At 43.4% G+C, this 24,366-nt stretch overlaps 1 protein-coding gene across 26 annotated transcripts in view; it reads left to right on the forward strand.

Annotated features, from left to right (window-relative positions):
* LOC121543844 (protocadherin gamma-C5) overlaps window positions 1–24,366 on the forward strand; it is a 183,473-nt gene that overhangs the window by 129,992 nt on the left and 29,115 nt on the right. For 2 of the 26 annotated variants that reach the window (XM_041853988.1, XM_041853999.1), the window contains exon 1: window positions 14,193–16,856. The exons of 21 other annotated variants lie outside the window; for them this stretch is intronic. In XM_041853988.1, the coding sequence (XP_041709922.1) occupies window positions 14,394–16,856 (2,463 nt within the window). In that variant the 5' untranslated portion in view covers window positions 14,193–14,393. Of the gene's footprint in view, window positions 1–7,747; window positions 10,348–14,192; window positions 16,857–20,973; window positions 23,671–24,366 lie in introns of those variants that run through there. 3 more of the 26 variants (XM_041854010.2, XM_041854022.1, XM_041854028.2) reach the window with 3 other exon arrangements.

Below are 24,366 nucleotides of genomic sequence, written 5' to 3' on the forward strand. Positions count from 1 at the left end.
GGCCTGGTAGTAGAAGTGTAATGTTTCCCTGCAGTGTCCTTGGATATGTCCTACTGGCCCAGGCTGTGTCTCAATAGTCTGGAGCAGCTTCCTGTCCTACCGGCCCAGGCTGTGTCTCAATAGTCTAACACAGCTTCCTGTCCTACCGGCCCAGGCTGTGTCTCAATAGTCTGGAGCAGCTTCCTGTCCTACCGGCCCAGGCTGTGTCTCAATAGTCTGGAGCAGCTTCCTGTCCTACCGGCCCAGGCTGTCTCAATAATCTGGAGCAGCTTCCTGTCCTACCGGCCCAGGCTGTGTCTCAATAGTCTGGAGCAGCTTCCTGTCCTACCGGCCCAGGCTGTCTCAATAATCTGGAGCAGCTTCCTGTCCTACCGGCCCAGGCTGTGTCTCAATAGTCTAACACAGCTTCCTGTCCTACCGGCCCAGGCTGTCTCAATAATCTGGAGCAGCTTCCTGTCCTACCGGCCCAGGCTGTGTCTCAATAGTCTGGAGCAGCTTCCTCTCCTTTCTCTCTCTGCACTGATGTGAAAGAGAGGGTCAGGTGGAAGCAAATAGCTGAGATATGCTATACTGCTTTCACCTATCTTATGTTTTCAGGTCACTGTGGGTGAAGGAGAGCTGCAGGTAGCCTAGCGGTTAAGAGCGTTGGGCCAGTAACCAAAATGTTGCTGGTTTGAATCCCTGAGCCGACTAGGTGAAAAATCTGTCGATGTGCCCTTGCGCAAGGCACTTAACCCAAATTGCTCTTGTAAGTCGCATCTGCTAAACGTAAATGTAAGGAGAGGAAGCTACTTCAGACCTTTGCGGTGTACTCCTAGAGATAGAATGACTAGTGGTCTATCATGCTAAATATTTCCTCTGTGTGCAGGCCTGAAGAGAAGCGAGGCAGTTTTGGCTCTGATGATGAGGCAGATGTCCTCTCTACACTAATGCCCGATGTCCACCAGATGCATATGCGTTTAGTTTTTCTGGATGTCTAGCCCACATATTTTGTACTTGTGCTTCCCTTTTCAACTGGCTAAAAGCTAGCTAGTTGGAGTGTGTGTGTCTGTACTTCTGTTTGTACCACCGCACAGTAAAGCAACGCACAAGTTGAACATTTTCTACGAATGCTGTACACAGAACGCACTACAGCCTATTGCGGCATCCCCAATTTAACGGTGTGGACTACTCCATAGACAATGAATGACTTCCGCCGGAACGCAAAGAGTTTGATGCATCTGGTAGATATGAGACGTAAGGGCTCTATTCAGTCCGCATCGCGGAAGTTCAGTGTTACAGCGTGATTGACGTTTAAAGGCAATGTTCCCGCGTTAGCGGAGAGTGCATTCATGGAAAACGCTGCATATGTCGGCTCAATCGGAAATTACCTTTAAAATTCTATCTCGGAATCTGTACCGCTTGAGCAATTTACATGGAGCTGGACACCTACATCAAGGACAGGTCTACATACTGCATCCAAACACATATTATATTGCTCTAGGTCAGTGGTTCGCAAACCTTTTCACTTTTTCACTCAGGCCCCCCTTCCATCATTGGAAACATTGGGTGGAGAAATTTTTTTGCAGTTTTAAAGCTAATTTCCTGCAATTCTACACATTTTGTCATGTCTTATGTGTGTTCATGTGATATCTGATTGACTCAAACATTACAACAAAAAATCAATGGGTTGAAAAACCTAGCTAAAAAACATTAGCTGACATGGGCTAGTTGATCTGGACATTTCTGACAAGTTATAAATAGCTCTCTAAGGTCCGCAATGACTGACATGAAAAGAGAAACTGCTGATGCACTACCCAATTTCAAATTGCACCTTGTGTATTCTACTATTAGAACTTTCAAGAGTAAGTCGAAAGCCCAACTGAGTTCCTTCAAAAAAAAGTGTGGGGGAGACTCCACGCCCCCTCCCCGCTATTTATATTTACACACTGATTGTTTGTGTGTGGGTATATGGTTGTTACTGTTCCAGTAGTGAATAATGCTTAGTGAGTCTGTACAGGCTGATCCTCTGGAAAGGATTACACCAGGGATTATACAGGGCAGTGTAACAGTGGGACACAGCCAGACTCATTTTATACGTCACACACACAACACACACACCCACAAACACACTGTGTGTGTGTATGACGCTGTTCTGATCTGTCAGGCTGGGTAGACTCACCACAGCCATTTTTCTGTGATCTGAAACCAGGTCAAGTGATTCATTCAGTCAGACCCTGAGGCTGAGCCCTAACAAACACAGCAGGAGGAAGGCGTCACTGTATACTATAAACTTTATGCAGGAAAAAGGAGTCACTGTGTAGTATAAACTATATGATTGTTATGGTGATCACAAGATGGTCATTGTTAGTCGTGTCAATGATGCCAGTATTGTCATGATCATCAGGATGATGTCCAATGGAGAAAGGTCATGATAATAGCAATGATCATTTTGATTCAACACGTACACTGAGTATACCAAACATTAGGAACACCTTCCTAATATTTATTTGCCCTCAGAACAGCCTCAATTTGTCTGGGCATGGACTCTACAAGGTGTTGAAAGCGTTCCCCAGGGATTGCTGGCCCATGTTGACTCCAATGCTTCCCACAGTTGTGTCAAGTTGGCTGGATGTCCTTTGTGTGGTGGACCATTCTTGATACACGCAGGAAACTGTTGAGCGTGAAAAACCCAGCAGTGTTGCAATTCTTGACACAAACCGGTGCGCCTGGCACCTACTACCATACCCCGTTCAAAGGCACTTAAATATTTTGTCTTACCCATTCACCCTCTGAATGGCACACATACACAATCCATGTCTCAGTTGTCTCAAGGCTTAAAAATCCTTCTTTAACCTGTCTCCTCCCTTTCATCTACACTGATTGAAGTGGATTTAACAAGTGACATCAATAAGGGATCATAGCTTTCACCTGGATTCACCTGGTCAGTCTATGTCATGGAAAGAGGGGGTGTTCTTAAAGTGTTGTATACTCAGTGTATGTTTGTAGCAAAGGCATGTTTGTTGGCGAGCTGTATCCTTTATAAAGCATTGTGGATTTGTTTGTCCTCTTCTCTCCTCTTTCTTTCTGGTCCCGTTTTGTCTCTGCTTCCCTCTCCTCCCCCATCTCCAGCTGCACCATTATGCTGCAGTGAGTGAGAGGGAGAGATGGAGGAGAGAGCTAAAGAGCTCTCCTCTACTCGGTCCAGAACAAGTTGTTCTGTGTATTAAACCCATGATGCATTCAGGCGTCCAAAGTCACATCTGTGTTTGTCACTGTGTTGTTTTAATCAGAAGAAGATTCTCTTTCTCCTTATGAACAGGACTCTTTATGCAACTAGTCAATATGGTAACATCGCATTCCACAAGCCTGTACGTTCTTATGTTAGACATGCCACTCACTTTCTTGGTATCTTTGTGAGTGATAAATGATTATAAGAAAGGACAGGAAGGTTCATGAGGAATCTGTTCCATTTTCTCTTCCTTCCACCATACTGTTTTTCATACAGTTCCTTTTTTTCATGGCTCTCAAGAAGAGAGGTGGGATGTGTTGCCATGGCAACAAGCTGATTCACTGTCAGGACCGTACCATTGTGATTTGGTCCACAGGGGGGCAGCAGCAGATTCAGGGTTTGGTGTCTGATAGGATACAGGCAGCTGTGGGTTTAAAGGGGGCAAACACATCCCTGTTTAGGACACAGAGGTGCAGTGTCCTCTGGCTTTGGCCTGGATTGGTAGGGGAGAGGGAGAGAGGGGGTGTATGACGGGGTGGGGTGAGGGTAGGGTGAAGGCTCTACCTCTCTGTTTCTGTAAGATGGATGCTGCCCTGCCCTGATTGCCTCTCACTGTTTCACCTCCCCGTTGCTCTGACTGGGACTGTGAAAACGCTGCCTAAAATAAGCACACAAGGCTCTGTGGAGATGTTATGTTTTAATATAGGCTATACAGTTATTTCCTATTGACTGATACATGTGTATTCTTGTGTGTGTGGCTGTGCACAAGAACTCACATGTACACATCATAGTGGTTATCCGTGTTATTATAAAGATCATATTCACATAACTCATATTTATATTCATATTCACTGTAACATTCCAGCTACAGGGTGTGTTGACCATCTTTGGCTGAAGCTTCGTTCTGCCTTGTCTGGAACGCTGAACACACACACACACACACACACAGCGTGTGAGCATCTAATAAATGAAGCATACAGCATCCCTGGGCATCGCCTTGAGTCCCCCTGCTGTTGCTGTGTTGGAGCTGTTCCTCTGCAGCATGGCAGTGTGGTGATGTTATCCTGCAGCTCTGGGAGAGAACACACACCCCTATGGGACTCACTGCATCTGAAATGGCACCCTATTCTCTATGTAGTGCACTGCTTTCATCCAGGTCCCCATAGGGCTTTGCTCAGAAGTAGTGCACTATGTAGGGAATAGGGTGCCATTTGGGACACAGCCTTAGTCACCTTTTTAAAATGGCGCTATCGGCATCCTGGCACTGCTCATGATCCTGTTACAGAGGGACTGGGTCAATAAGGGTGTTGTATTTCTCTTTCATTAAGTGTCCTTCACCCTCACTCTCTCTCCCCTCTTTCTTTGCTCCTCTGTCCCTATGTGTCACACCCTATGCTGTCTGTTTTCCGTTCTCTCCACAAATCAACATCACACCTCACAAAATGCAACAGCAGACACAAGGAAAAACACACCATGATATCTGATTTGATTGAATAACTATTTTGTTGTAAGGTGAAGTATCAAGGATGTCTCTGTCCCAAGACACTATTTGTCTGCTGAGCATCACTCTAACCCATGTTTCTATTGTCTCTCTGTTCTTCTCTTCCATGTCTTCCCTTCGCTGCTGTTGCTGACATGTCTCCCCCCCTCCCTGTCTCTCCAAATAAGGTAAGCAATACTTTCAGTAATAATGACTCCACCATCACAACACAATAGACAGTAAACGCATCCATGACCTTACTGATGCTACCTGGAAGTAAGACCACCTCTATGATCTGGATATACAAGCACCCAGCACTGAGTCACTGAGTGTTATTCCACTAACATTTGGGGGTTGCATCTCACTTAACATAATATGCATGTGGACATAATACACCATTCATGTGACGTTACACACACAGTCAAGAAGCAGAATATAAGACTGGAGCTCTTTATGAATCTGGGTAACATTTTGTTTGTGGATGAGGTTTGATATGTGGGCCGATTAATCTGGTTGAGTTGAGTTGTAATGTAGATTAGGAAAATGTACATGACAGAAACCTAAATCTCTGTAATGACCGGGTGTTGGCACGTCAGAACGAATATGACCATGATCAGAGAATGATGTATGTTCAAACATGATATTTTTGGTCGTGTGCATGTTTTTATATGTTTATGCCTGCAAGATCTGTTTTCGCAATATAAAACCACATATAAAGAAATACCAGGATCAAGATTATATGATATTCGAAAGATGGTTGATTTTTCTGAGAGAGAGAGAGAGAGAGAGAGAGAGAGAGAGAGAGAGAGAGAGAGAGAGAGAGAGAGAGAGAGAGAGAGAGAGAGAGAGAGACTCACTCACTCACTCTGTTTTTTTGGAGCGTGTCTTTGTTTGGGAAGGCCTGTGAGTTACTGTGTAGCAGCCACCACGCGGTCGCCGCTCATTTCAGCAATATGCAGCAGCACGAGGTGGCCGCCTGTGTGGCGCTTTCCACCCGCGTGGTTCTGAAACACGCTCTAGAGCTCAGTGGCAGCGTGCTCCCCCTCTCTCTACCTACCTACATCCGTTGCTCTAACGAGCACGGATTAACCAATAGCAAAGCTGATGTATTATTGTTTTCATATTAACATACATTCGTTGTAGTATTGTGATATGATGTAGGTTACAGCTTGTGATTGTGTATGATGGTATAGAGTTTATTCCGCTGGAGGCGTTGCGCCCTTTTTATTGCGGGTGTAAATCATGCAGTCAGATTCCGGTGTTGCTTGGCAGACCTGGAGGGATGACATGTAATCCCGCAAACCTTTTATATCCAAGACCCGATTGGTGGTCAAACAATGTTTGTTTTTTTCATCAAAATAATATTTACTAATCTATTCAGCTCTCAGGTAATTAGTTCATGTCATGACAGAAATATGACAGTGAAGTGTGTCTGTGTGTGTTAGAGAGAGAGAGAGTACATTTTTATTGTTTATTTCACTTTTGTTTACTATCTACTTCACTTGCTGTGGCAATGTTAACATACGTTTCCCATGCCAATAAAGCCCTTAAATTGAATTGAATTGAGAGAGAGGGAGACTAGAGAGAGTTAGATAATATGCTCTCCACTCCAACTCCCTTTTCATTTGCTCTACAGCCGGCTGTGCGATCGATTATTATTCTGAGCCACGTGGGTTGCTCTGATGACATGCTCAGGCTGCGCTTGCGTTCTTTTACCACAGTACGGCAACAAAGAGCCTTTGTCACCCACACAGATATCAGGAAGCATTGAGACGGTGGGAATACATATAGAATGCTTAGGGAATAATACCTAGACTTGTATAACCACCACTGTACAACCTCTAATACCTCTTTTAACTCTACAATGATTTATAGTACAGCTGTTCACATACTAACATGTCATCTGTAATTACTTTACGTAAAAAGTGGGGCGGCAGGTAGCTTAGTGGTTAAGAGCCAGTAACCGAAAGGTCGCTGGTTCTAATCCCCGAGCCAACTAGGTGAAAAATCTGTCTGTGCCCTTAAGCAAGGCACTTAACCCTAATTGCTCCTGTAAGTCGCTCTGTATAAGAGCGTCTGCTAAATAACTTAAATGTAAAATGTAATAATGTATGCACACATGACTGTAAGTCGCTTTGGATAAAAGCGTCTGCTAAATGGCTTATTATTATTATTATACAATTTAATAAGAAAATGTAGATTATAATATAACAACTTAATCAGATGATTATAATGATAATAGATCATTATATGTGTTTGTGTATTTGGATCCCCGTTAGCTTTTGTCGAAGCAGCAGCTATTCTTCCTGGGGTCCACAAAAAAAACACAAAACAAACACAAAACATGACATGTAACAAAACACTGATACACTGATAGACAAGAACAGTCACACACATTTTAAATACAACGAAATACAATACCTCAACAAAAAGTTATGTCTGTGTGTGTCTGTGTGTGTCTGTGTGTGTCTGTGTGTGTGTGTCTGTGTGTGTGTGTGTTTGTGTGTCCCCCCTCACAGTCCCCGCTGTTCCATGAGTTGTTGTTTAATCCGTTTTTAAATGGTAATTTTGCTGTTTGCTTGAGTAATTTGAGAGTTCCTATGTGTACATGAACTCTGATAATTGCATCATCTACTACAGCATGCACTCATTTGACTATGAGAAAATGAAGGTGTTCCATGCCATCATGGCTCTGAATAAAACTGTGCGTTGCCGTGAATTCGTTTTGGACTTGGGGGCTGTGACGAGACCCCTGGTGGCATGTCTTGTGGTGTAAGTATGGGTGTCTGATACGCTACTAATACTGAGTAATATGAATAGTATAGTAGCAGTACTAATAGTATTACACATTAAATGGAGTACTGTTTTTCTCGCATGTTGAATTGCTATGGTGCTTTATCTGTTTCCCAAGAGCTCATAATTTCACTGTATAGCTTTAAATGACTGGTAAATCCTGATTGGTAGCTTGTGTTAGGCGCTGTGCACCAATAGCATGCAGAACTGTACAAAGAGATCTACTCCCTCCCCCCAGCCTCAGCACCGTAACCCTTACAATGCTCAGAGCTGGAGGAGAAAGAGGGATGTGCCTAGACACAAAGCGTCTCCATCACTGTAAAATATGATACACATTCGATTACCGATTGATATTCACTACTCCTCTAAAAGGGCGAATTTTGGATGAAATAATATATTCGTTTTGATGTGTCGTGGAACAATGTGGAATAGACTGCCTGTGTGGCAGGTGCTGCTATGGTGGCATCATTTCTTTCTCTTTTGGAGTGAAATAGACGGACAGACTCGCTACACCATCCCAGAGGAACTAAAACAGGGCTCTGTAGTAGGAAATCTAGCCAAAGATCTGGGTTTTGGACTATCTGAGATTTATCGTCGTAAATTACGAATAACCTCGGAGGCTGGTAAGCAGTATTTCAGTGTGGATTTGGGGAAAGGAGAGCTGGTCGTCAGTGAGAGGATAGACAGAGAGGATCTGTGTGGACAAAGAGTTCCGTGTCTATTGCCTTTGGAGGTAGTGATTGAAAATCCTTTGCAGCTTCACCGAGTTGATATTGAAATACAGGATATCAATGATAATTCTCCCAGCTTTCCCACTAAAGAAAAAGTATTAAAGATTGCAGAGTTAATAAACCCAGGCGCAAGATTTCCACTCGAAAGCGCACTGGATCCTGATGTCGCTGCAAATACAATACGCTCTTACAGCATTAATAAAAACGACAATTTCAAATTGAATGTCAAAAATCACAAGGATGGTAGCAAAACCCCAGAACTGGTCCTTGAAAGGTCTCTCGACCGGGAGAAGCAACTTGTTCATAAGCTTATTCTCACCGCTGTAGATGGGGGTGATCCAGTGCGTTCAGGAACCTCTGAGATTAGTATTACGGTACTTGATATTAATGATAACGCACCGCAATTTGAGAGACAACTTTATGAGGCTAATGTTAACGAAAATACAGCACCTGGCACTCAGATTTTACAAGTAAAAGCGACAGACCCGGACGAGGGACTAAACGGGGAGATAGAGTATGTATTTGGAGAACAAACGCCAGACTTAGTGACTGCATTGTTTGATATAGACTCTTCGACAGGAGCGATTGTAATAAAAAGACAACTCAACTATGAGCAGACGAGCTTATATAAATTTGACATAGTCGCTAAAGATAAAGGCAACCCGGAGATGGACGGGCATTGTGACGTTGAATTTAAAATTATTGATGTTAATGACAATATTCCAGAGATAATTGTGACATCTCTAACGACACCTGTTCCAGAAGATTCACCTATCGGAACCGTGATAGCTTTGATAGGCGCTAAAGACTCCGACTCAGGGGACAATGGGAAGGTACGGTTAAGCGTGTCACCAAAGTCTCCATTCAAGTTGAACCCGTCCGTATCCAAGCATTACGCACTAGTAACTAATGCGCCTCTTGACCGTGAGCTTTACTCTCAGTATAGTATAGAAATCAGTGCGATGGATTCAGGGAAACCCCCTTTATCCAGCAAGAAAACAATCACTGTTGATGTGTTAGATGTGAATGACAATCCACCGCTATTCTCTCAGCCCTCGTACACAGTGTATGTGAAAGAGAATTATGCACCAGGGAAACAACTATGTTCAGTTTCTGCCACTGATTCAGACCTAGGGGATAACGCCAAAACCTCCTACTCCATCCTAGACTCCAAAGTGCAGGACGTCTCTGTATCCTCCTATGTGTACATTAACTCTGACAACGGCAGCATCTACAGTATGCACTCATTTGACTATGAGAAAATGAAGGTGTTTCAGATTCTGGTGCAGGCAAAGGACCACGGCTCTCCCTCTCTGAGCAGCAACGCCACTGTCCATGTTTTCATTCTGGACCAGAACGACAATGCCCCCGCTGTTATTTACCCCTCCCCTGCCCTGGGCTCGCTCTCTCACCAGAAGATGCCCCGCTCCGCTAAAGCAGGCCATCTCGTTACTAAGGTAACGGCCGTAGACGCAGACTCGGGCCATAACGCTTGGATCTCGTATAAGCTTGCGGAGGCCACAGACGCGTCTCTGTTCAGTGTCAATCTTTACACAGGGGAGGTGAGGACTAAACGCGCTGTGTCCGAGCAGGACGACTCCTCTCAGAGGCTGCTAATAGAGATACAGGACGACGGGGAGCCGGTCCAGTCCGCCACGGTCACAGTGACCATACTGGTAGAGGACGGGCTCCACGAACCCATCTTGGACCTACGGCAGAAAGCGCCAGAGCCCAGGAAGAAAAGCGGGAGAATTACCCTGTATTTGATTCTCTCTCTGGCCTCGGTGTCAGTGCTGTCTCTGGTGACTTTTATCATCTTAGCGGTCAAGTGCGTTAGAAACAGCAGGAGCAGCGGTAGTTGCTGCATGAGACGGGAGGACTTTGACGGCTACAAGAACCCCAACAGAAACCTGCAGATCCAGCTCAACACTGACGGGCCTATTAAGTACATAGAGGTCCTGGGAGGGGACATGTTGTCTCAAAGCCAGTCCTTCAGGTCCTGTCTCTCTCCCATGTCAGAGTTCAGTGATTTCACCTTCGTTAAGCCCAGCAGCACCACTGACTTTAAGGAGATGATCAACGTCCTAGACGCGTCTTTACCCGACAGCACCTGGACCTTTGAGAGCCAGCAGGTGAGAAGTGACATATAATGTATTATGATGATTAAGATTATCGAATGTAGGCTGTTTTATGACGTAGTATCAACATACAGTTTTGTGTTGTAACATTACACAAATCAAAGCTTGATGTTTTGGCAGTATTTTCTTGACTCTGTATCTAACAGCCTCCAAACTGTGAATAAATGTACCACTGACGTTTGTGTTCAGTTGTTATAATTTAAGCAATAGGTTATTTATTCAGTTGAAAATAACACATTTTCAGTATTCATCAAAATGGTGCAATGGTTCCCTTTAGTTCAATCCAGATTATCTTGTAATAATTTAGCATTCGACATTGGCTACTGGTAATGACTAAAATCCATACTCGTACAGTTTGAATGATTTCAAAATATCCTCTGAGGTATTTTACCCTGTTGGTTGTAATCCTTAGAGACCTTATAATCTATATTATTACTGTAGTGGGTGTTTTGCGTGATTCTGTGCCTATCTGACTGGCTAGTGGACGACTGAGGGTTTCTGCACCATTGACAGCGACATTCCCGTTGAATCAACTTTGTGGTTTTGTGTGCGCGATGACATACAGTACCAGTCAAAAGTTTGGACACACCTACTCATTCAAGGGTTTTTCTTTATTTTTACTATTTTCTACATTGTAGAATAATAGTGAAGACATTTAAGATTTTTAAAAAAGCCTATTCTTCCATTGCGCACAGACATTCTAACATTCAAAACATTGCCATTCTAATAGAGCCCCGTGGATCGAGGCGCGTTTTTTTTAAATACCGTTATACACCTTTTTCTTCACATAAAATATTGACTGAGATGCAATTAGTCATAAAAAAAAATATATATATATATATATAGAGTAAAAGTCAAAAGTTTGGACACACCTACTCATTCCAGGGTTTTTCTTTAGTTTTACTATTTTCTACATTGTAGAATAATAGTGCAGACATTAAAACTATGAAATAACACATATGGAATCATGTAGTAACAAAAAAAGTATTAAACAAATCAAATATATTTTATATTCTTCAAAGTAGCCACCCTTTGCCTTGATGACAGCTTTGCACACTCTTGGCATTCTCTCAACCATCTTCACCTGGAATGCTTTTCCAACAGTCTTGAAGGAGTTCCCACATATGCTGTGCACTTGTTGGCTGCTTTTCCTTCACTCTGCGGTCCAACTCATCCCAAACCATCTCAATTGGGTTGAGGTCGGGTGATTGTGGAGGCCAGGTCATCTGATGCAGCACTCCATCACTCTCCTTCTTGGTCAAATAGCCCTTACACAGCCTGGAGGTATGTTGGGTCATTGTTCTGTTGAAAAACAAATGATAGTCCCACTAAGCGCAAACCAGATGGGATGGCGTATCGCTGCAGAATGATGTGGTAGCCATGCTGGTTAAGTGTGCCTTTGAATTCTAAATAAATCACAGACAGTGTCACCAGCAAAGCATCCCCACACCATCACACCTTCACTGTGGGAACCACACATGAGGAGATCATCCATTCACCTACTCTGCATCTCACAAAGACACGGCGGTCGGAACCAAAAATCTCAAATTTAGACTCATCAGACCAAAGGACAGATTTCCACCGGTCTAATGTCCATTGCTCATGTTTCTTGGCCCAAGAAAGTCTCTTCTTATTATTGGTGTCCTTTAGTAGTGGATTCTTTGCAGCAATTCGACCATGAAGGCCTGATTCACACAGTCTCCTCTGAACAGTTGATGTTGAGATGTGTCTGTTACTTGAACTCTGTGAAGCATTTATTTGGGCTGCAATTTCTGAGGCTGGTAACTCTAATGAACGTATTCTCTACAGCAGAGGTAACTCTGGGTCTTCCTTTCCTGTGGCAGTCCTCATGAGAGCCAGTTTCATCATAGCGCTTGATGGTTTTTGTGACTGCACTTGAAGACACTTTAAAAAGTCTAGAAATGTTCCGGATTAACTGACCTTCATGTCTTAAAGTAATGATGGACTGTCGTTTCTCTTTGCTTATTTTTTTATTTTTTATTTCACCTTTATTTAACCAGGTAAGCCAGTTGAGAACAAGTTCTCATTTACAACTGCGACCTGGCCAAGATAAAGCAAAGCAGTGCGATAAAAACAACAACACAGAGTTACATATGGGGTAAAAAAACATAAAGTCAAAAAATACAACAGAAAATATATATACAGTGTGTGCAAATGTAGCAAGTTATGGAGGTAAGGCAATAAATAGGCTATGGTGCAAAATAATTACAATTAGTATTAACACTGGAATGCTAGATGTGCAAGAGATTATGTGCAAATAGAGATACTGGGGTGCAAAATAGCAAAATAAATAACAATATAGGGATGAGGTAGTTGGGTGGGCAAATTTCAGATGGGCTGTGTACAGGTGCAGTGATCGGTAAGGTGCTCTGACAACTGATGCTTAAAGTTAGTGAGGGAGATAAGAGTCTCCAGCTTCAGAGATTTTTGCAATTCGTTCCAGTCATTGGCAGCAGAGAACTGGAAGGAATGGCGGCCAAAGGAGGTGTTGGCTTTGGGAATGACCAGTGAGATATACCTGCTGGAGCGCAGACTACGGGTGGGTGCTGCTATGGTGACCAATGAGCTAAGATAAGGCGGGGATTTGCCTAGCAGTGATTTATAGATGGCCTGGAGCCAGTGGGTTTGACGACGAACATGTAGTGAGGACCAGCCAACAAGAGCATACAGGTCACAGTGGTGGGTAGTGTATGGGGCTTTGGAGACAAAACGGATGGCACTGTGATAGACTACATCCAATTTGCTGAGTAGAGTGTTGGAGGCTATTTTGTAAATGACATCGCCAAAGTCAAGGATCGGCAGGATAGTCAGTTTTACAAGGGAATGTTTGGCAGCATGAGTGAAGGAGGCTTTGTTGCAAAATAGGAAGCCGATTCTAGATTTAACTTTGGATTGGAGATTCTTAATGTGAGTCTGGAAGGAGAGTTTATTTAAGCTGTTCTTGCCATAATATGGACTTGGTCTTTTACCAAATAGGGCTATCTTCTGTATACCAACCCTACCTTGTCACAACACAACTGATTGGCTCAAATGCATTAAGAAGGAAAGAAATTCCATAAATTTACTTTTAACAAGGCACACCTCGTAATTGAAATGCATTCCAGGTGAATAACTTATGAAGCTGGTTGAGAGAATGCCAAGAATGTGCAAAGCTGTCATCAAGGCAAAGGGTGGCTACTTTGAAGAATCTCAAATATAAAATATATTTTGATTTGTTTAACACTTTTTTGGTTACTACATGATTCCATATGTGTTATTACATAGTTTTGATGTCTGCACTGTTATTCTACAATGTAGAAAATAGTAAAACTAAAGAAAAACCCTGGAATGAGTAGGTGTGTCCAAACTTTTGACTTTTACGCTATATATATATTTTTCAGACTAATTGCATCTCAGTCAATATTTTATGTGAAGAAAAAGGTGTATGACGGTATTTTTTTAAAACGCGTCTCGATCCACGGGGCTCTATTAGAATGGCAATGTTTTGAATGTTAGAATGTCTGTGCGCAATGGAAGAATAGGCTTTTTTTTAAATCCTTGTTTACATGTTTACACATTATTCTCTATACTTCTGGCTGCCGTTCATATTTTTTCACATCAATATGGACAGTATGTTATGTTGGAAAATACAGTTACATTCTCCCTTCTCCCTGTGTGTTGTGAGAGATAGAGTACTTATAGAGGCAGGCTGCTGTGGCTTTAAGGAGTCTGTTCTGTTGGTCTGTTATTGGATGGTGGATATGTGCGCTGTGCACCAATAGCATGCAGAACTGTACAAAGAGATCTACTCCCTCCCCCCAGCCTCAGCACCGTAACCCTTACAATACTCAGAGCTGGAGGAGATAGAGGGATGCGCTCACACAGACGAATATATAATGTAATTTAAACACATTATCCTCTCCGATATCCAAACTTTTGAATAATGCTAAATGGAATATGTATTCTGGAGATGTATTTTGATATGAAGTTCTTCGTTCTGGACAGTATTTCAATAGAAATTGTGTTATAACGGATCAGGGATGACAAAGACAATGGGATACCGAGACTGGAGATGGCTGGCTCTTTGGTGCCATCATTTCTTTCTCTTGTGGAGTACAATAGACGGACAGACTCGCTACACCATCCCGGAGGAACTGAAACAGGGCTCTGTGGTAGGAAATCTAGCCAAAGATCTGGGTTTGGGACTCTCTGAGATTACTGACCGTAAGCTACGTGTCGCCTCTGAAGCTGGTAAGCAGTATTTCAGTGTGGATGTGGGGAAGGGCGAGCTGGTCGTGAATGAGAGAATAGACAGAGAGACTTTATGCAGACAAAGCGCCAGCTGTGTTTTACCTCTGCAGGTTGTCATTGAGAACCCGTTACAGTTGCACCGTATTGAGGTGGAAATACGAGACATAAATGACAACTCTCCTAATTTCTTAACAAAAGCTCGCGTTCTGAAAATGGCTGAATTGACAGCTGTAGGCGCGCGTTTTCCTATGGAAAGCGCGGAGGACCACGACGTGGGAAGCAATTCACTTAAGTCCTACATTCTTAGTAAAGACGAATGTTTCAGTTTAAAAGTTAAAGAAATTGAAGGTGGACGAAAAATCCCAGAGCTAGTGTTAGAGAAGCCGCTGGACAGAGAGACAAAAGCTGTCCATGAGCTATTATTGACGGCTCTAGATGGAGGCACTCCCGCTAGGTCTGGAACTTCAAAGATCACGGTCAATGTCCTTGATAATAACGACAATAGTCCCGTATTTCAGAAAGCTGTATATAAAGTAAGGGTTAATGAAAATAGCGAAAAGGGCACTTCCTTGATTAAGCTTGAAGCTACTGACTCAGACGAGGGTGTCAACGGAGAGATAGAATATTCATTCGGCGAGCATACACTAGAGTCGGTGTTATCGGTGTTTGATATTGATGCAGTAACGGGGGAAATGTTTCTAAGAGGGGAATTAGATTATGAGAGTGCAGCTTCTTATCGTATAGACATTACTGCTGTAGACAAAGGCATCCCAGAAATGGAGGGACACTGTCGCATACAGGTAGAAGTAATAGACGTTAATGACAATGCTCCCGAAATTGTCCTCACCTCCAAACCTAGTCCAGTGCGCGAGGACGCACCCAGTGGCACGGTAGTGGCATTGATCAGTGCCCGTGACCTAGACTCCGGGAATAACGGTAAAGTAACGTTACATCTTCCAAAAGGCCATCCTCTCAGTCTGAAACCGTCCTTTTCTGATAATTACGCACTGGTCACCAGTGGTGTTTTAGACCGAGAGAGCTTCTCAGAGTATAATATTGTGATAACAGCCACTGATTCGGGCTCCCCTCCCCTGACTACTAAGAAAACTATACCAGTCAGTATCATTGATGTCAACGACAACCCCCCTAAATTCAGCCAGCCTTCCTATAATGTATATTTAAAAGAGAATGGACTACCAGGCTCCATACTATCCTCAGTTTCTGCATCTGACCTGGATTTTGGGAATAATGCCAAGATCTCCTACTCCATCCTAGACTCCAAAGTGCAGGACGTCTCTGTGTCCTCCTATGTGTACATGAACTCTGATAACGGCAGCATCTACAGCATGCACTCGTTTGACTATGAGAAACTGAAGGTGTTTCAGATTCTGGTGCAGGCAAAGGACCACGGCTCTCCCTCTCTGAGCAGCATCGCTACTGTCCATGTTTTTATCTTGGACCAGAACGACAATGCCCCAGCTGTTATTTACCCCTCCCCTGCCCTGGGCTCTCTCTCTCACCAGAAGATGCCTCGCTCCGCTAAAGCAGGCCACCTGGTTACTAAGGTAACGGCCGTGGACGCAGACTCGGGCCATAATGCCTGGATCTCGTATAAGCTGGCTGAGGCCACAGACGCGTCTCTGTTCAGTGTCAATCTTTACACAGGGGAGGTGAGGACTAAACGTGCCGTGTCCGAACAGGACGACTCCTCTCAGAGACTGCTTATAGAGATAAAGGACGACGGGGAGCCGGTCCAGTCCGCCACGGTTACAGTGACCATACTGGTAGATGACGGGCTCCACAAACCCATCTTGGACCTCCGGCAGAAAATGCCAGAGCCCAGGAAGAAAAGCGGGAGAATTACCCTGTATTTGATCCTCTCTCTGGCCTCGGTATCCGTGCTGTCTTTGGTGACTTTTATCATCTTAGCAGTCAAGTGCGTTAGAAACAGCAGGAGCAGTGGTAGTTGCTGCATGAGACGGGAGGACTTTGACGGCTACAAGAACCCCAACAGAAACCTGCAGATCCAGCTCAACACTGACGGGCCTATTAAGTATGTGGAGGTCCTAGGAGGGGACATGTTGTCTCAGAGTCAGTCCTTCAGGTCCTGTCTCTCTCCCATGTCAGAGTTCAGTGATTTCACCTTTGTTAAGCCCAGCAGCACCACTGACTTTAAGGAGATGATCAACGTCCTAGACGCGTCTTTACCCGACAGCGCCTGGACCTTTGAGAGCCAGCAGGTGAGAATTGACGTAAGCCTATAGTTTTTGTGTCGATAATTATTTTCGTATGTAGACTGTTTTGTGATGTAGAGTATCAACATACAAGCCTACCAAACATCCTGCTGGGAACACACTTGTTGAATCAATGTTTATTCCATGTAATTTCAATGAATTGTATGTCTGTGCCCAGTGGGTGCTTGTTTTGGGTTTCAACATTCAACAAATGGAAGCTTGTCCTTTTGGCAGTATTTTCATTTATGCATTATGAAATACAAATATTACTGCAGGTTAATGTTGAGACTCAGTATGTCACATACTATAGCCTGTGAATAAATTGGCTAGCAATTTAACTATATGCAACTGAAGTTGAAGTGCAATTTATAATTCAAGCAGTATTTTGTAAGCTTAAAATAGGATTGCAAAATTATGGTAACTTTCCCCAAATCCCCTGGTCCTCCAAAAATCCTGGTTGAATGATTCCCGGATTTCCTGCTTATACCCTCCTAACTCCGGGAATCTTCCAACTGGGATTTCTGGAAAACCAAGGAATTTGGGGAATGTTACTGGAATTTTTGCAACCCTAGGTTAAAAGTATTTCAGCATTCAACAATACGGTGCAATGGTGCTTCCATTCAGATTGATAAACATGATAGGTAATGCTTCATTTTAAGGGGTCCTTATTACAGTGTAATTACATGTGTAATTACACTAACAAGAATTGTAGTTAACTGTAACATCTCATAGTTACAGTGTAATAACAACATGTAATGTAGTAATTGCAGTATGTAATTACAAAGGTGTACCCATGAATGCTTGTTACCATGCTTGTTACAAATGGGCAGGTTTCCACTAAATGAACCAACTTACTGTTTTGCTTCTTCTCAGCTTTGCACACTCTTGGCAATCTCTCAACCAGCTTCATGAGGTAGTCACCTGGAATGCATTTCAATAAACAGGTGTGCCTTCTTAAAAGTTAATTTGTGGAAATGATTTCCTTCTTAATGCGTTTGAGTCAATCAGTTGTGTTGTGACAAGATAGTGGGGGTATACAGAAGATAGCCATATTTGGTAACAGACCAAGTCCATATTAAGGCAAGAACAGCTCAAATAGGCAATGAGAAACGACAGTCCATCATTACTTTGAGACATGGTCAGTCAATATGGAAAAAGTCAAGAACTTTGAAAGGTTCTTCAAGTGCAGTCGCAAAAATCATCAAGCGCTATGATGAAACTGGCTCACTTGAGGACCACCACATGAATGGAAGACCCAGAATTACCTCTGCTGCAGAGGATAAGTTAATTAGAGTTACCAGCCTCAGAAGTTGCAGCTCAAATAAATACTTCACAGAGTTCAAGTAACAGAAAAATCTCAACATTAACTGTTCAGAGGAGACTGTGTGAATCAGGCCTTCATGGTCGAATTGCTGCAAAGGAACCACTACTAAAGGACACCAATAATAAGAAGAGACTTGCTTGGGCCAAGAAACACGAGCAATGGACATTAGACCTGTGGAAATGTGTCCTTTGGTCTGGAGTCCAAATTTGATATTTTTGGTTTCAACCGCTGTGTCTTTGTGAGACGCTGTGTGGGTGAAAGGATGATCTCTGCATGTGTATTTCCCACCGTAAAGCATGGAGGAGGAGGTGTTATGGTGTGGGGGTGCTTTGCTGGTGACACTGTCTGTGATATATTTAGAATTCAATGCACACTTAACCAGCATGGCTACCACAGCATTCTGCAGCGATACGCCATCCCATCTGGTTTGGGCTTAGTGGGACTATCATTTGTTTTTCAACAGGACAATGACCCAAAATACCTCCAGGCTGTGTATGGGCTATTTTACCAAGAAGGAGAGTGATGGAGTGCTGCATCAGATCACCTGGCTTCCACAATCCCCCGACCTCAACCAAATTGAGATGGTTTGGGATGAGTCGGACCGAAGAGTGAAGGAAAAGCAGCTAACAAGTGCTCAGCATATGTAGGATCTCCTTCAAGACTGTTAAAAATATTTCTCAAGAGACTGGAACTTGTGAATTAAAAAATTAGACAGTGGGGAAAAAAAGTATTTAGTCAGCCACCAATTGTGCAAGTTCTCCCACTTAAAAAGATGAGAGGCCTGTAATTTTCATCATAGGTACACGTCAACTATGACAGACAAATTGAGAGAAAGAAAATCCCGAAAATCACATTGTAGGATTTTTTATGAATTTATTTGCAAATTATGGTGGAAAATAAGTATTTGGTCACCTACAAACAAGCAAGATTTCTGGCTCTCACAGACCTGTAACTTCTTCTTTAAGAGGCTCCTCTGTCCTCCACTCATTACCTGTATTAATGGCACCTGTTTGAACTTGTTATCACTATAAAAGACACCTGTCCACAACCTCAAACAGTCACACTCCAAACTCCACTATGGCCAAGACCAAAGAGCTGTCAAAGGACACCAGAAACAAAATTGTAGACCTGCACCAGGCTGGGAAGACTGAATCTGCAATAGGTAAGCAGCTTGGTTTGAAGAAATCAACTGTGGAAGCAATTATTAGGAAATGGAAGACATACAAGACCACTGATAATCTCCCTCGATCTGGGGCTCCACGCAAGATCTTACCCCATGGGGTCAAAATGATCACAAGAATGGTGATAAAAAATCCCAGAACCACACGGGGGGACCTAGTGAATGACCTGCAGAGAGCTGGGACCAAAGTAACAAAGCCTACCATCAGTAACACACTACACCGCCAGGGACTCAAATCCTGCAGTGCCAGACGTGTCCCCCTGCTTAAGCCAGTACATGTCCAGGCCTGTCTGAAGTTTGCTAGAGTGCATTTGGATGATCCAGAAGAGGATTGGGAGAATGTCATATGGTCAGATGAAACCAAAATAGAACTTTTTGATAAAAACTCAACTGGTCGTGTTTGGAGGACAAAGAATGCTGAGTTGCATCCAAAGAACACCATACCTACTGTGAAGCATGGGGGTGGAAACATCATGCTTTGGGGCTGTTTTTCTGCAAAGGGACCAGGACGACTGATCCGTGTAAAGGAAAGAATGAATGGGGCCATGTATCGTGAGATTTTGAGTGAAAACCTCCTTCCATCAGCAAGGGCATTGAAGATGAAACGTGGCTGGGTCTTTCAGCATGACAATGATCCCAAACACACCGCCCGGGCAACGAAGGAGTGGCTTCGTAAGAAGCATTTCAAGGTCCTGGAGTGGCCTAGCCAGTCTCCAGATCTCAACCCCATAGAAAATCTTTGGAGGGAGTTGTAAGTCTGTGTTGCCCAGCGACAGCCCCAAAACATCACTGCTCTAGAGGAGATCTGCATGGAGGAATGGGCCAAAATACCAGCAACAGTGTGTGAAAACCTTGTGAAGACTTACAGAAAACGTTTGACCTGTGTCATTGCCAACAAAGGGTATATAACAAAGTATTGAGAAACTTTTGTTATTGACCAAATACTTATTTTCCACCATAATTTGCAAATAAATTCATAAAAAATCCTACAATGTGATTTTCTGGATTTTCTTTTCTCATTTTGTCTGTCATAGTTGACGTGTACCTATGATGAAAATTACAGGCCTCTCTCATCTTTTTAAGTGGGAGAACATGCACAATTGGTGGCTGACTAAATACTTTTTTCCCCCACTGTAGGTGTTTAATTCTACAACATATGTACTTGAAAATCATCTATATGAGTAGGTGTTCTAAAACTTTTGACCGGTAGTGTGTATATATATTTTTTCAAATAGATTTCAGCTCAATCAATATTTCATGTATAATAGTGAAAACAGGCATTTCCTTCCAATGGGCTCTTTTAGAATAGTAGTGTTTTGGATGATGTCTGTGTGTAATGGGATATTATATTTCTGATCATTATTTACACTTTTACGCACTCCTATCTGGTCCTCTCTGTTGACTATCGGCTGTCCTGTCTATAATATATTTCACAACAATATAGACAGTATATTGTTGTGTAATCGAATATAGTCAATTTATCATCTCTCTCTCTCGCTTTCTCTGTCTCTCTCTCTCTGTGTGCTGTGGCCGCACCTATAGGCCTGGCTGCTGTGGCTTTAAGAAGTCTGTTCTGTTGGCCCCTCATTGGATGTTACATGCAGACTGTGCACCAATAGTGTGCAGAACTGTACAAAGAGATCTACTCCCTCCCCCCAGCCTCAGCACCGTAACCCTTACAATACTCAGAGCTGGAGGAGAGAGAGGGACGCGCTCACACAGACGAATATATAATGTCATTTAAACACATTATCCTTTCCGATATCCAAACTTTTGAAAATTGCTAAATGGAATATTTATTCTGGAGATGTATTTTGATATGAAGCTCTTCGTTCTGGACAGTATTTCAATAGAAATTGTGTTATAACCGATCAGGGATGACAAAGACAATGGGATACCGAGACTGGAGATGGCTGGCTCTTTGGTGGCATCATTTCTTTCTCTTGTGGAGTACAATAGACGGACAGACTCGCTACACCATCCCGGAGGAACTGAAACAGGGCTCTGTGGTAGGAAATCTAGCCAAAGATCTGGGTTTGGGACTATCTGAGATCTTTGACCGTAAGCTGCGTGTCGCCTCTGAGGCTGGTAAGCAGTATTTCAGTGTGGATGCGGGGAAGGGCGAACTGGTCGTGAATGAGAGAATAGACAGAGAGACTTTATGCGGACAAAGCGCCAGCTGTGTTTTACCTCTGCAGGTTGTCATTGAGAACCCGTTACAGTTGCACCGTATTGAGGTGGAAATACGAGACATAAATGACAATTCGCCTAGTTTTCTTACAAAGGAGCTCACAGTGAAAATAGTCGAATTGACTGTTGCAGGCGCACGTTTTCCTTTGGAGAGTGCAGAGGACCCTGACGTGGGCAGTAATTCCCTTAAATCCTATACTATTAGTAAAGATGAGTGTTTTACGTTGAAGGTAAAGGAGCTTGGTAATGGAAAGAAAATACCAGAACTAGTTTTAGAGAAACCCTTAGACCGAGAGAAAAAATCTGTCCATAAACTGCTGTTAACAGCTCTAGACGGAGGCAATCCTGTCAGATCCGGGACTGCACAGATAACTATTACTGTGCTTGACGTAAACGATAATTTTCCAGTATTTGAAAAGTCTGTGTACAAAGTTTCTATCTACGAAAATAGTGCAAAAGGGACATTTTTGATTAAACTTAAAGCGACAGATATTGACGGGGGTCAAAATGGGGAGATCAAGTATTCGTTTGGTGAGCGCACCCCTGAGTCTGTGGTTTCTACATTTGATATGGATCCGGACACAGGGGATATTTTTTTGAAGGGGGATTTAGATTTCGAAAGTGCTACAACATATGAAATTGATATCACGGCTAGAGATAAAGGCACTCCTGAAATGGAGGGACACTGTCGCGTGCAGGTAGAGTTAATAGACGTTAACGACAATTCGCCTGAAATTGTCCTCACTTCCCAACCAAACCCGGTGCGCGAGAACGCGCCCAGTGGCACGGTAGTAGCTTTGATTAGTGCCCGGGACCTTGACTCCGGTAATAACAGTAATGTGACGTTACAGCTCCCGAGAGGTTATCCTTTTAGTCTGAAACCGTCCTTTTCTAATAATTACGCACTGATCACAAGTGGTGTTTTAGACAGAGAGAGCTTCTCAGAGTATAATATTGAGATAACTGCCACTGATTCGGGCTTCCCTCCCCTGACTACCAAGACAACTATACCAGTCAGTATCAATGATGTCAACGACAACCCCCCTAAATTCACTCAGCCCTCCTATAATGTCTACTTAAAAGAGAATGGACTACCAGGCTCCATGCTCTCCTCAGTATCCGCATCTGACCTGGATTTTGGGAATAATGCCAAGATCTCCTACTCCATCCTAGACTCCAAAGTGCAGGACGTGTCTGTGTCCTCCTATGTGTACATGAACACTGATAACGGCAGCATCTACAGCATGCACTCGTTTGACTATGAGAAACTAAAGGTGTTTCAGATTCTGGTGCAGGCAAAGGACCACGGCTCTCCCTCTCTGAGCAGCAACACCACTGTCCATGTTTTTATCTTGGACCAGAACGACAATGCCCCCGCTGTTATTTACCCCTCCGCTGCCCTGGGCTCTCTCTCTCACCAGAAGATGCCTCGCTCCGCTAAAGCAGGCCACTTGGTTACTAAGGTAACGGCCGTGGACGCAGACTCGGGCCATAACGCCTGGATTTCATATAAGCTTGCGGAGGCCACAGACGCGTCTCTGTTCAGTGTCAATCTTTACACAGGGGAGGTAAGGACTAAACGCGCTGTGTCCGAACAGGACGACTCCTCTCAGAGACTGCTTATAGAGATAAAGGATGACGGGGAGCCGGTCCAATCCGCCACGGTCACAGTGACCATACTGGTAGATGACGGGCTCCACGAACCCATCTTGGACCTCCGGCAGAAAGTGCCAGAGCCAAGCAAGAAAAGCGGGAGAATCACCCTGTATTTGATCCTCTCTCTGGCCTCGGTGTCCGTGCTGTCTCTGGTGACTTTTGTCATCTTAGCGGTCAAGTGCGTTAGAAACAGCAGGAGCAGCGGTAGTTGCTGCATGAGACGGGAGGACTTTGACGGCTACAAGAACCCCAACAGAAACCTGCAGATCCAGCTCAACACTGACGGGCCTATTAAGTACGTGGAGGTCCTGGGAGGGGACATGTTATCTCAGAGTCAGTCCTTCAGGTCCTGTCTCTCTCCCATGTCAGAGTTCAGTGATTTCACCTTCGTTAAGCCCAGCAGCACCACTGACTTTAAGGAGATGATCAACGTCCTAGACGCGTCTTTACCTGACAGCGCCTGGACCTTTGAGAGCCAACAGGTGAGCACTGTAGTGACGTGTAGTTTAATTGTGACACTTGGCTATTGATAACAACCTATTTTCTGTATTCTGCTCTGTGATGCTTGTTAATTTGTGACGGATAGGCTATCCATCATATAAATAGGAATTAGAATACTAGGATCTCTATGCTGTCAACCATAGTATTGTAATTTAATAGGATCTCTGTGCTATCAAACCATGAATCGTTTTTTATTTTGTAAGTCTAAGTTTGCCTTTCTGGTGGTATTTGGTTCTGGTCTTTCTGATTTAATACGAAATTATATATTGGCAGTAATGGGCTACAAGGTTATAATTGAATACCTGTATTTATTGTAGGATCAAGAAAAAATGCAAAAATGGTGTGTTTTCCAGATTAATCCAAGTTCTCATGTGTATTATTTAGCCGCTGACATATGGCCAAGTTTATAATAGGCCTATTAAGTACATACAAAATATCAAATTACTTATGTGTTGTGCATGATGTTTGCTCTATTAGGGCTGCGTTATCTAAAAGGCTCTGGATTTCAGCACCATTGTTGTGGACAGCGACACACTCGGGTTGCTGAATCAACTGTGCGGTTTTGTGGAAGCGATTGCAAACACAGTTTTAGAGACCGTGATATAGATGGTTGACAGAGACATGCTGCTAGGATTTATTTATTTTTTCAGAATAAGTGCTGCTCAGTTAATATTTAC

Source organism: Coregonus clupeaformis, chromosome 3 (genome assembly GCF_020615455.1).
Source record: "Coregonus clupeaformis isolate EN_2021a chromosome 3, ASM2061545v1, whole genome shotgun sequence".
Taxonomy (NCBI): domain Eukaryota; kingdom Metazoa; phylum Chordata; class Actinopteri; order Salmoniformes; family Salmonidae; genus Coregonus; species Coregonus clupeaformis.